We start from the raw sequence: 12,231 nt of genomic DNA, 5'->3' as shown, positions 1-12,231 counted from the left end.
CTCCGCCCACGATCGCCCAGCCCGCAATAACGCCCCGAGAGCGCGTGCAGATGGAGGGTGAGCGATCGTTCAGGGGACAGCCGGCCTGTCCCTGTCAGAGGATCGCGGGCCTATCAGAGGACATTGAACCTGTCGGAGGACATTGGACCTTCAGACGACAGTGAACCTGTCAGAGGACAGTGGACTTGTCAGAGAACAGTGGACCAGTCTGGGGCAGTGGACCCGTCAGAGGACAGTGGACCCGTCAGAGAACAGTGGACCAGTCTAGGGCAGTGGACCCGTCAGAGGACAGTGGACCCGTCAAAGGACAGTGGGACTGTCAGAGGACAGTGGACCTGTCAGAAAACAGTGGACCAGTCAGAGAACAGTGGACCTGTCAGAGGATAGTGGACCTGCCAGAGGACAGTGTATCTCTCAGGACAGTGGACTTGCCAGAGGACAAGGGACCCGCCGGAGGACAGCGGACATGTCAGAGGACGGTGGACCTTTTGGAGGGCAGTGGACCCGTCAGAGGACAGTGGACCTATCAGAGGACAGTGGACCTGTCAGCGGATAGCGGACCTGCCCGACAGCAATGCGCCCGTCCACCGACGGCACAAGCCCGCCGGCGCGGTACGCCACGCCAGCGGCGAGCCTGGCACGGCGGGCCCGTCACTGGTCCTTGTCAGCCCGGACACAGCTGGCGGCGGCCCGGGCCGGGCGGCGGCAACAGACGGCCACGCAAGGGGCACACGGCAGTAACAAAACTCACGGCCGGCAGCGAATATCTGCAGCAACTGTCAAAGTGATACTCGCTGGCGGCGCTCGGTGCAGTGAGCTCCACGGACGCACGTGGCACGGGAGGGAGAGGGCCCCGTCCGCGAGGCCCCGGGAGGGCCCGTCCGTCTGTCGGCTCCGTACCCGATGGCGATCCGCTCCCGGCGCAGCACCAGACTGAACCCGACGTTCAGCGAGCTGGCCGTCGACACTTCGAGGAAGACGTCCTCGGAGGGCTGGGCCGCCTCGCGCGCGTGCACGTAGTTCTGCACTGGACAGATGGTCTTGCTCACGTCCATGTACAGGTGTCTGCGGCACGGCACACGGGACAGGCGTCAGACGCGGCGGACACTCTTCAAAACAGTTGTCAGAGCTCGCGGCGTGGCGTGGCGCACCTCGGCACACCTAGAGGGCGGCGCGCCGTGGACAAAGGCTGGAAGATTTGGGTGGCCTTTTGGGTATGACAACACATTTTGCCAAGGGTCTTGGCTAACCCACAACGTTGCATCTACAATCTAAGCGCAGACAAAAAACAACCGGGCGGTGGACTTTCAGCGTGGCGCGAACGACATCAACGCAACTGCTGTTCGCGCCGGTGACCTCAACAGCGAACATCTCGCCGCGAACTGCCGACCGCGGCGCGGCCACGTCTCACCAGACCCGCTCTCCGGCCTCTCGAGCAGTGACGCCAAGCGTCCGCGCCCTGGCTGACGGCCCGGGGGGGGGGAGCCTCCGCTCACTTGGCGTCGGCGCGCTGGATGGCCAGCGGCAGCGGCCATGAGAGGATGCCGCGCTGCTGCCGCACGGCGAACAGCAGCGGCAGGTCGAGCGTGGCGTTCCCCGAGCTGACGGACACGCGCAGTGCCGAGTCCTGGCGGCAGAAGGGCCGCGTCAGGTCAGCCGTTACCAGACGGCCCGCGACAGGCCAGCCGGCACCAGACGGGCCGCGTCAGACCAGCCGTTACCAGACGGGCCGCGACAGGCCAGCCGGCGGGGCCGCGTCAGGCCAGCCGGCACCAGACGGGCCGCATCAGGCCAGCCGGCACAGACGGGCCGCGTAGGCCAGCCGGCACCAGACGGCCCGCGTCAGGCCAGCCGGCACCAGAAGCCCGCGTCAGGCCAGCCGGCACCAGACAGGCCGCGTCAGGCCAGCCGGCACCAGACGGCCCGCGTCAGGCCAGCCGGCACCAGACAGGCCGCGTCAGGCCAGCCGGCACCAGACGGGCCGCGTCAGGCCAGCCGGCACCAGACGGGCCGCGTTAGGCCAGCCAGCACCAGACAGCTGCCAGGCTCACCAGGCTTGCAATGCCAATATGGATAACGCAGCTGCAATGAACTGAACAGTAGCAGGAAGTATGTACATTACAGCTAAACACCAAATGTGGTCAAAGTGTTTAACTGCACTGTCCATTAGATCAGCGCAGTCTGTTCCTATAATGTCTCAGCAGCCTGAGGCCAATGTCTCTGGGGGCGCCACCAGAAGCTTCCACCTCCACAAACCTCCGAAAGGTTGGCAACATGGTACACGAAGATAAACTCGGTGGAGACATTGACGACGCTGGTGTAGATGTGGTCCAGTGAAGCCATTACCACCTCCGGCCGCATGGCGCCGCCTGCCTGTCGCACTGGCGACGGTACGGGCGCGTCCTGATGGGGGGGGGGGGGGGCGGGCGGTCAGTGGGAGGCGGGCGCTCGCTGGCACACAAGCCATGTACAGGTGTCTGTACATGGCACCTCATGCCTGTACATGGCACCATACATGCACCTCACAAATTTTAAACCTAAACTGCCACATGCATGCTTTTAAAATAGGGACCGACAAAACATCAATTTCATATTTTCTGCCAGCCTGCCAAAAGGAGACAGGTTCAGACAATCTATTAGCATACCCTAAGATCAGAATTGGCAGCCTCCTAACACAAATCTTCTCTGGTTGAAAGAAAACTGTGACCATTAAAAGTCAAGTGATTAGAAAAATGAATGGTCAAAACATTCTTCATTTAATCATTTTCTTGTTGTTCTAGTTAGATGGAAAAATGTAACAATAACCAAAATAATGCCTAAGAGATATCACATATCCTGGAGATGCCAGGGTTTTTTACATAATTACTGTTATGCCAGTTTATAAAGCAGTATTTGGACTAAATACTTACCAGCGGATGAAAAATAGATAGCAGGTCAGCATCACACACATGGTTGAGAAGGAGCAGAGTGCTATAAGCCCAGCCAAGAATTGACCCACAGCAAGCCATCATGTTTTGTTTTTTTAAGTATGGTAACAGATTTATGCCTCCATAGTGCAAAATGCCAAGTAGCACTACCACAAGTGCTCTATAAGACCTTTCTTCATTCAGCCAAAAGAATGCAGCCTAGAGAAATGCTTCTTTCCTCTGGGAGTGGATGAGGCAAGCTCCTGAAAAGCAACAGGACATAATTATCCTCTAGTTACATCTTTAAGGCATTTCTTATCATGTGCATGCAGATAAGAACAGGAATGCTGCCACAGATAGCTGTACACAAGTGACACTGTGACATATAAAGAGGATTTATGACAATATTTATGCCCCACTTTTTCAATGATATAATGTCCACAGATGCAAATTAGTTATGAACATGAACAATTATGCTAAGGCTATGGTGGCTAACATAATAATTAAACTTAACTTTATTGCATCACCATCACAGGCCTCTCACTTCATTTGAGCATACTTTTAGCTTTAGGCCAACACTGTTTTCTACTTTATACAAAACAGTACTTGAGAAGAATGCCTAACAATATGCATGTAAAGAGATGAATCAGACCAGATAACACATCGGTGTAATGGTGGGAACTAAATAAGTATAGCCAACAGTCTAATTAATATCAATGTTTCCAACATTCAAGAATGAGGGTCTTCACATGCACATCCATCATGGCACCAATGCAGTCAGCTGATGTTGACTGATGTTGTGCAACAGGCAGTTGCAGCAAGTCAGTCTTTTCCATGCCACCAGGTTATGATGGAATATGTTTTAAGGCATTTAACAAACAAACCCAATGATATAAGCACCCATATTTACCAATCTGTTGCATGCATGAGTAAAGAATTAGTGTATAAGGTCATGTGTCATGATGCAGCTCTCTGACTTCCTGGAACAGGCTGATTCACCAAGATCGAGCAAGAAACCTTTCAAGCATTAGTAACAGCAGATGCACGAACAATTTTGAACAATTCTTTAATCTTCCATCAGCTCTATGTGCCATATAATGGAAATTCATGGCGCATAACCTCACACCAGTCCCCTCTCACACTTCCCACCCTACTTCTCCACAACGGTCTGAAACAACTTAACATAGCGCGAAAAACGCACAGTGTTGTCATCAAACCCAGCAGTAGACATTCATGACTACCATCAGCACCTTTATTCAGCCCTATGTGCCTTACAATGGTAACAAATATCGTACTTCACAACACCGAGCAACCACCACCCACCCAGGCGTCATCGACAGATCCATAGAGATGCTCAAGGCGATAGCTTTGCGATGCGGCTGTCAGCTGATTACACAACAGTAGGGTCAGCACATCCAGCTGATTGCACGATGATGTCAAAAAGACAGCGCGTTTAAAATCCTACATCACCAAAATCCCAACACCTTGCTCACCAGGCCCGATAATTCCATGATGGCACCTGGGTGTTTGCCTTGGAGGCAAACACCCAGGGGCCTCCAAAAGGCAGATGGTGACCGAAAGGAATCACCCCGGACATAAGGGGTCACATGTCAGGACGGAACCGGACTGGCCCGACGGAACTGGAGGCGACAGAACTGGACGAAACGGGACCAGCGGGACAGTAGGGGACCTGACCGAACCGGACAGAGTAGACATTACCGAACGGGATCAGGTGGAATCGGACGGCACCAGACATGAACGAACAGAGCATGACTGTTCTGAACGAATAGGCGTAAGAACGTTTCAAAAAAATGGAGGGCCAGGCTTTGAACATTACCCGCGCCCGGCCGTCGGAAAATCCGTGAAGTTAGCGATTTGTTCAGCGATTTATTCAGCGACGAGTTCCGATTTCCCTGCAAATAAGGCCTCAAGGTCAATTGTGGCATGAAAACATCAAAGATGGCCCTTATTTTGCAATACCATGTTACCTTCGAGGTTAAAAGCTGAGTCAAAGGACGGGGAACTCAATATCACTCAAAAATTGCCAGCTGATTTGAAATTATAAGCATCAAAATATTAACAAGCGCAAGAGCTAGCGTCCGTCAGAAAGTCCTGACCTCTTAAGTCACCTTTCAAGGTCAAAAACGGCCTTAAAGGACGGCGAACTCAAAATCATTTAAAATAACCGGCTGTTTTTCACCTTGCAAATGTCAGAATATTTAACACAAAAAAACTAGAGTCCATCAAAAAGTTCTGACCACTCAAGGTCATCCTTCAAGGCCAAACGCGAACTCAAAGGGCGGGGAACTCGATATCACCCAAAAATTATCGGCCGATATTCAACTTGCAAATGTCAAAATATTCACCACAGATAGAGCCAGCGTCCGTGAAAAAGCTCTGACCTCTCAGGGTCATTCTTCAACGTGAAACGTGGACTCAAAGGACGGGGAACTCCCTAACACCCAAAAATTACCGGCCGATTTTCAACTTGCAAAGGTCAAAATATTCACCACAGAAAAAATTACCTTCCGTCAAAAAGTCCTGACCTCTCAAGGTTAGTCTCCAAGGTCAGACGCGGGCCCAAAAGACGGGGAACTCCACATCACCCAAAAATTACCGGCCGATTTTAAACCTGCCGCTGTCAGAATATTCACCACGGCAAGATCTAACGTCCGTGACAAAGTCCTGACCCCTCAAGGTCATTGTCTTAAGGCTATTCTTCAAGGTCAAACGTGGGCTTAAAGAGCGGGGGCTTCCATAGCACCCAAAAATTACCGGCCGATTTGAACTTGCAAACATCAGAATGTGTACCTTAAATATTGACCTTGAAGGAATATTGGAACACTGACCGACAGGGTCTTCTGTGGTAACATTCTGATGTTTGTAAGTTGAAAGTCAGCCGGTAATTTTTGGGTGATGTTGTGGTGGCACGAGGTCAACACCTCGTCGTGTGGGTCACCAATAGGTGGCGCCAACGAGTGCAATTGCTGTGTGTGTGTGTGTGTGTGTGTGCGTGTGTGTGGGGTGTGTGTGTGGGGGGGGGGTGGGTGTGGGTGTGGGTGTGGGTGTGCGTGTGTGGGTGTGGGGGGGGGGGTGTGGGGTGGTGGGTGTGTGGGTGTGGGTGTGACATTGTGTGTCGTGTGAGAACTGTGTGTGTCTCCACAGCTTCGCTGCACTGCTAATGTTGGTAAATGATATGAGTGATATGCCTACCACAGAGCAATTGCTAGTATAGCTATTGTTTGGCCGCTGATGGCATATTGACTACCATAACTAAGCAGATGTTTGCTGCCGTCAAGTGATGTAGTCGAGCCGAGCCATGTTGATGACAGTGGTGAACAGATGAAGTTAAAAAGGCCATGCAGACTAAACGTGCTTTTCGAAATTATCAACGCAATCACGATATTCCACATTTACTCGCCCGCAACTCTGAACGTGGGCGAGCCAGGAGAATCATAAGAGCCGCCAAACGTTGTTCCTGGTTAAACTTCCTACGACAATTTACATCATCTACTCCCTTAAGCAAAATTTGGGGATTAGTTCGTACACTTTCTGGTAAGCGGCCATCTATTTCTCATCCAGCTCTGCGAATCAACAATGCTTCAGTTGCATCATCACCACAGGTCATGAGGGCTCTTGCCCAAAGTCTAGCAGATTGTTGTTCTTCTGACAATTACAAGGCAGGTTTCATAGATCAAGCGGGGCCCCCCAACTTCATTACATCCCCATTGCTTCCTTTCCGACAATACAGATGACTACAATGTACTATTTTCTTTCTCAGAACTCTGTGATGGGATTAAATCCACGGGTAACACTTTAGTAGGCCAGGATGAGCTACATTACGCTTTCCTCCGTCACCTACCTGACAGCATGCTTCAATTTATATTGAAAATGTTCAATGATTTGTGGTTCTCTCATGTTTTTCCGGAAGCATGGAAGGAAACAATAATTATTATGATGTCAAAACCAGGCAAGGACTCACACGACACGGTCAACTACCGTCTAATTGCGCTCACCAGCTGCTTGGGAAAATTTATGGAACACATGGTTGGCAAACGCCTTGCCTGGATAAAGGATTGTAAAAACTCATATCGGGTCAGCAATGTGGATTTCGACGTAACCGTACCACCTGTGATCATATCATTCGTCTCGAAATAGATATTCGTCGCGCATTTCGCCAAAAACGCCAAGCCACTGCTGTGTTTCTGGATGTTACTTGCGCTTATGATATGCTATATAAACCAGCTTTAATTTTTAAACAAAAAAAAATAGGATTTAAAGGACACTTGGCACTCTATCTTGTGGGATTTCTCTCAGCAGCGCGGCCGTTCCGTGTAAGATGCCGATCGGCGGTGTCTAATGTTCACATTCAAGAGAACGGTCTTCCAAAGGGAGCTGTATATTCTCAACTGCTCTTTAACCTAATGATAGGTGATTTATTTGATGATCTCCCGTCAAGCATATCGTCGTCACTTTTGCGGATGACAGCGCGATTTGGTCCTCAGATGAAGAATATGATCACTCATTGCCACGCCTTCAAAACGCCGTTCACAAGTCAAAACAATGGTCAATACGTTATGGTCTCTATTTTTCCGCTAAAAATCAGCCGTTATGATTTTCAGTAAAGGGCGACGAGATACACCGACATATTCTCTCCAACTGGGCGGGCACAATATTCCTTTTGTTTCATCGTTCAAATTTCTAGGCATCGTTCTCGACCCGAGGTTGTCCTAGGTCCAAGCACGCTGAACATGTCCGCACCCAAATGCGTCACGCGTTTGAATTTGTTTGGGTGCATCTCGGGATCAAGGCACTTTCTATTATTGAATATGGGATCAGTGGTGTATGCAGGTGGCACGGAAGGCAGTCTGAAGTCCCTAACTGTTGCACAAAATATGTTCTTGCGACTTGCACAAGGAGCACTGCTCACATCCCCAATTTCGGCGCCGAAAGTAAAAGCCTTCATTATGCCTTTAGCCCTCCTACGCATTGAGCACACTATAAGGTACGCCACAAAGATAAGACAAAATCCAAGTAACCCAGCATTTGCCTCCACACATATATTGCCACGGATTCATCATACACACTTAGGACCAGCAGAGCGTCGCTCGGGCCTTATACTTGCATCACGTATCAATGTTTCTTGCCATAGTTTAAATTACGTCCTTCCGCGAGCCTCCGTGCCACCTGACTTAGCAGTAGCCCCTTGGCAGCTGGCACCTCGCAAAGTTATGCTTCTTTTTACTGATTCTAAGCGCACCGTCACAACAGCTTATGTGCAACAAAAATTCAGTCGCACGATCGCACATTATCCATACTGTCGCTTTATACATACCGGTGGCTCCATGGCTGAGAACCACACCGGATGCGCGACACTCTGTAACGGCCATTACTCACAAAAATGTAGGTTACCCGATGGAACATCCGTATATCTTGCAGAACTGTTTGCTTTATTTCTTTCTTTGAAGCATATCAAACGACAAAATCATAGGACCAGGCCCATAGTAATTTGCTTGGATTCTAGGGCGGGTCTTTTGTCACTTATTAACCCTGACCTCGCTCAGCATCTCGTTGTTCGTATTACAAACACTTATCATTCTTTATGCACACAAGACATGGACGTTACACTTTTGTGGGTGCCAGGCCATTGGGGTATTACAGGAAATGGGAGGGCCGACCAATTGGCTAAGGAAGCATTGGCCTCCCCTGACATAACGCCAGTCCCTGTTGACCATACTTCAATAAAAACGGCCATTCACAATTCAGCAAAAGAAGTTTGGCAACGACAATGGACGGGAACCACTAGGACACAGCTTCACGACATAAAACCGGAAATTGCACCTTGGCCGTCGGTAAACCATCCAGACCGTTTGGAGGAAAAAGTGTCAGCACGTCTTCGAATCGGACACACAAGGCTTACACGTAGTTATTTATATTTAAAACACCCGTGTCTCCTATCTCATCAGTGTGATCGTCCCCTTTCGGTTAAGCATATTTTGCTTGAATGTGACAAATTGCAACACCAGCGGAAGACACTGGAAACATACTGTCGTCACCACAATGTCGCATTATCGTTTGAGGTCCTCCTAGGTAATAACCATCCACATCTTCTTGACTTTCTATTCTATTTTCTTAGACGTACCGAAATGTTTCAATTATTGTGAAATGGTAAGATGTAGCGTTTTTTCTTTATTCAAAACACAGATTTAAGTTTGAGTCGAAATAGACCCATTAAAAGCGTGGAATGGTCCGAACGGGCCGAAACGCCTCAAACCACATTAACTAAGCTAAACTAAACTGTCGATGACACACACATACGATCACACACAAACTCTCGTCGACCCATTCGGTGGCCATACATCCGTCTGACAAGACTTCAGCGAGTGGTTTGCTCCTTTTGCGGCACTCAGCCAGGGAGTCCTTTTTCGCATCGTCGTTCTCATCGCTTTTCCGTTCGCACTAGCTCCAAACACACCTTTTCGCTTAATTGGTCGTGGAATGATAGGAACGGGCCGAAACGCCTCAAACCAAATAAACTAAACTAAATGTCGATGACATAGGGACACAAGACCCGATCGTCGACCCATTCGCTGGCTACGCCCAATTGGCAAGACAGTTCCAAATAGAAGCGGATGCTCCTGTTGCGGCTTACTGCCACGGAGTTCTTTTTCTTATCGTCGTTTCCATCGATTTTCCGATCTCTTTCTTTCCAAACACACGCCTTCCGCTTAGATTTTGTAGTTTTCTTCCCGCTCCCCATTGTGGGGAGGCGCGGTAAGCGCAAGGATGACACGGACACTGACTCGAACTCGGCCTCTGACACTGATGCTCCCTCGGATGAAGCCGACGGAAGGGACCCTCACGTCATGTCTCTTGACCTCCGACGACTGGAACACACGTTGAGATACATAACAAAAGTGTGACGACATCTCAGCCACCCAGCATTTGAGTCCATACATATCTTACCTCACATTCGCCATAACTACGTAGGCCGAATTATTTGCTCTTCTTGCGTTGCAGCACATTCAACAACACACCTATACGACGAAGACAAAAGTGATTTATTCGGATTCGAAGACAGCTGTACAATTTCTTATTGACCCAGACTTCACTCACCACCTTCTTGTTGATATTGTCAATGTCTGTCACATATTACACACACAGGGCATGAATCTCACATTTCTATGGATTCCAGGACGTGGAGGCAGCATGGGCAATGAATAGGCTGATCAACTAGCCAAGGAAGCTTTGACAGCCCCACACATCATGGAGATCCCGTTGATTATGCATTTACAAAACATTCGATTCACGCACCGACAAACATTTTTGGCTACGACAATGAACCGATACTACCAGAACACAACTTCATGATATTAAACCTGACGTTACACCTTGGAGATCATCACATCGTAGAGACCGTCTGCAAGAGAAGCTGTTAGCCCGTCCACGAATTGGACACACTGCACTCACACATAGCTACATATACTTAAGTCACCCTCGTCCTCATTGTCAGCCGTGCGGATCATCCACTTTCGGTTAAACATGTTATTGTTTAGTGTACCAAATATCAACAGCAACGCAAAGATATGCAGGATTTGTGTTGAAAGCACAGTATCGAATTGTCTTTAAGAAACGTTCTTGGCGATGACCATCCTCGATTGCTTAACATTGTCTTAAACTTTCTCAAACTTACCAGTTTGCTGCAAGCGAGGTAAACGTCAAAGAAATTTTTTCACGTACATAATTGCGCCAGTGTGAAATAATATCTTCCAGGCGTGAAATGGCCTGAACGGGCCGAAACGCCTCCAACAAATAAAACAAAAACAAAACGAAAGACGTCGATGAGGATATGTCTCTGACCTGACCCCGTCCTTTTGACCTGACAGCGCAGTGCTCCTTGTTCTTCGTGATCCGTCCCTCTCTGGACACGTTTCCCTGTCTGTCAGTCCGGGCCGGCATCACCTCGATGCCGGCACCGATGTTTCAAACCGGACCAGCACAACCAACGCAGCAGTGCTAGTCCCGGCCACTCGGCCGCAACCAGCCGGTTGACAGCACGGGTCCTGAGGTGCAGGTGATTACGCGTCGCACTGCACGGGGGCTCATGTTGTCAATTGAAGAAAACAAAAGGCAGTTACTGCCACCTTTCTCTGTCGTCGCCGAAGACAGAGACGTGCGCGACAATATCGAGTTCCCCGTCCTTTGAGCCCACGTTTGACCTTAAGTTGTCACCCTTGAGATGGCAGAAACATTCTGACGGACGCTAGTTTCTTCTGTGGTGAATATTCTGACATTTGCAAGTAGAAAGTCCACCGGTAATTTTTGGGTGATATGAAATTCCCCGTCCTTTGACCCCGTGTTTGACCTTGAAGGGTTATCTTGACACGTCCGGAATTTTTGACGAACGCTAGCGCTTGCGCTTGTGAATAGTTTGGTGCTTATAGTTTCCAAATCAGCCTGTAATTGTTGAATAATATTGAGTTCCCTGTCCTTTGAGCTCGTGGCTGACCTGAAGGGTGACCTTGAGAGGTCCGAACTTTTTCGCGGACGCTGGTTCTTTCTGTGGTAAACATTCTGGCATCTGCAATTTGAGAATCGGCCGGCAATTTTTGGGTGATATCGAGTTCACTGCCCTTTGAAGCCGCGTTTGACCCTGAAGGGTGACCTTGAGATTTCAGGACTTTTGACGGACCCTAGTTTTTCTATGGTGAATATTCTGATGTCAGTTGTCCGAAGTAAGTTGAAAATGGGCCGGTAATATTTGGGTGATTTGGGTGATACTACCCAGCTTTTGATCTTAAAGGTCACATAATATAGTAGAATGAAGGTCATTTCTGGTGTTTTCATGCCATAATGAACCTCCAGACCTTGTTTTAGAGAAATTGGAACTCGTCGCTGAATGGATCGCTGAATAACAAATTAGATAATAACAAAATAGATCGCTAACTTCACGGGCATCGTGGGGAAGTTGACTTCCTTTTCGGTTTTAGAGCACATCTCAGAAACGAACACTCGCAGCAACACGAAATTTCCATTGACTATCCATCTATCAACCTGTCTTCTTTCGTGAAAATTTAAGCATTTCATCTGCCAAGGTCAGATAATTAGGTTAGGTCAAATGTCAACTTCTAAAACAAGGTTGCTCACACATAACTTTTTGTGCGTTATTTCTGCACTCGCTCAAACTCGATTAAGTCATCAAACGTGATAGTATATGGAGTTGGCATATTTCAGATTTCGGCAGAAGGTGACGTCAGTGATCCATAGGTCAAGTGGATTTTGCTATTTTTCATAAAACTGCAAATTTGCACGCATTTTTCTGCAG

At 48.9% G+C, this 12,231-nt stretch overlaps 1 protein-coding gene across 4 annotated transcripts in view; it reads right to left on the bottom strand.

Annotated features, from left to right (window-relative positions):
- Positions 1-12,231, bottom strand: part of LOC119093272 (SID1 transmembrane family member 1) — a 39,815-nt gene that overhangs the window by 17,725 nt on the left and 9,859 nt on the right. For 2 of the 4 annotated variants that reach the window (XM_037216201.1, XM_037216204.1), the window contains exons 1-5: positions 4,202-4,234; positions 2,910-3,169; positions 2,257-2,403; positions 1,497-1,627; positions 901-1,065 (exon numbers count right to left, since the gene is read on the bottom strand). In XM_037216201.1, coding sequence (XP_037072096.1) covers positions 901-1,065; positions 1,497-1,627; positions 2,257-2,403; positions 2,910-3,011 — 545 coding nt within the window. In that variant the 5' untranslated portion in view covers positions 3,012-3,169; positions 4,202-4,234. Of the gene's footprint in view, positions 1-900; positions 1,066-1,496; positions 1,628-2,256; positions 2,404-2,909; positions 3,170-4,201; positions 4,283-12,231 lie in introns of those variants that run through there. The other 2 variants (XM_037216202.1, XM_037216203.1) reach the window with 2 other exon arrangements.

The sequence above is a fragment of the Pollicipes pollicipes genome, unplaced genomic scaffold, assembly GCF_011947565.3.
Source record: "Pollicipes pollicipes isolate AB1234 unplaced genomic scaffold, Ppol_2.1 Scaffold_4002;HRSCAF=4701_pilon_pilon_pilon, whole genome shotgun sequence".
In the NCBI taxonomy this organism is placed as follows: domain Eukaryota; kingdom Metazoa; phylum Arthropoda; class Thecostraca; order Pollicipedomorpha; family Pollicipedidae; genus Pollicipes; species Pollicipes pollicipes.
The sequence above is the reverse complement of the archived record's forward strand: the minus strand, read 5'-3'. Positions and strand labels throughout refer to the sequence as shown.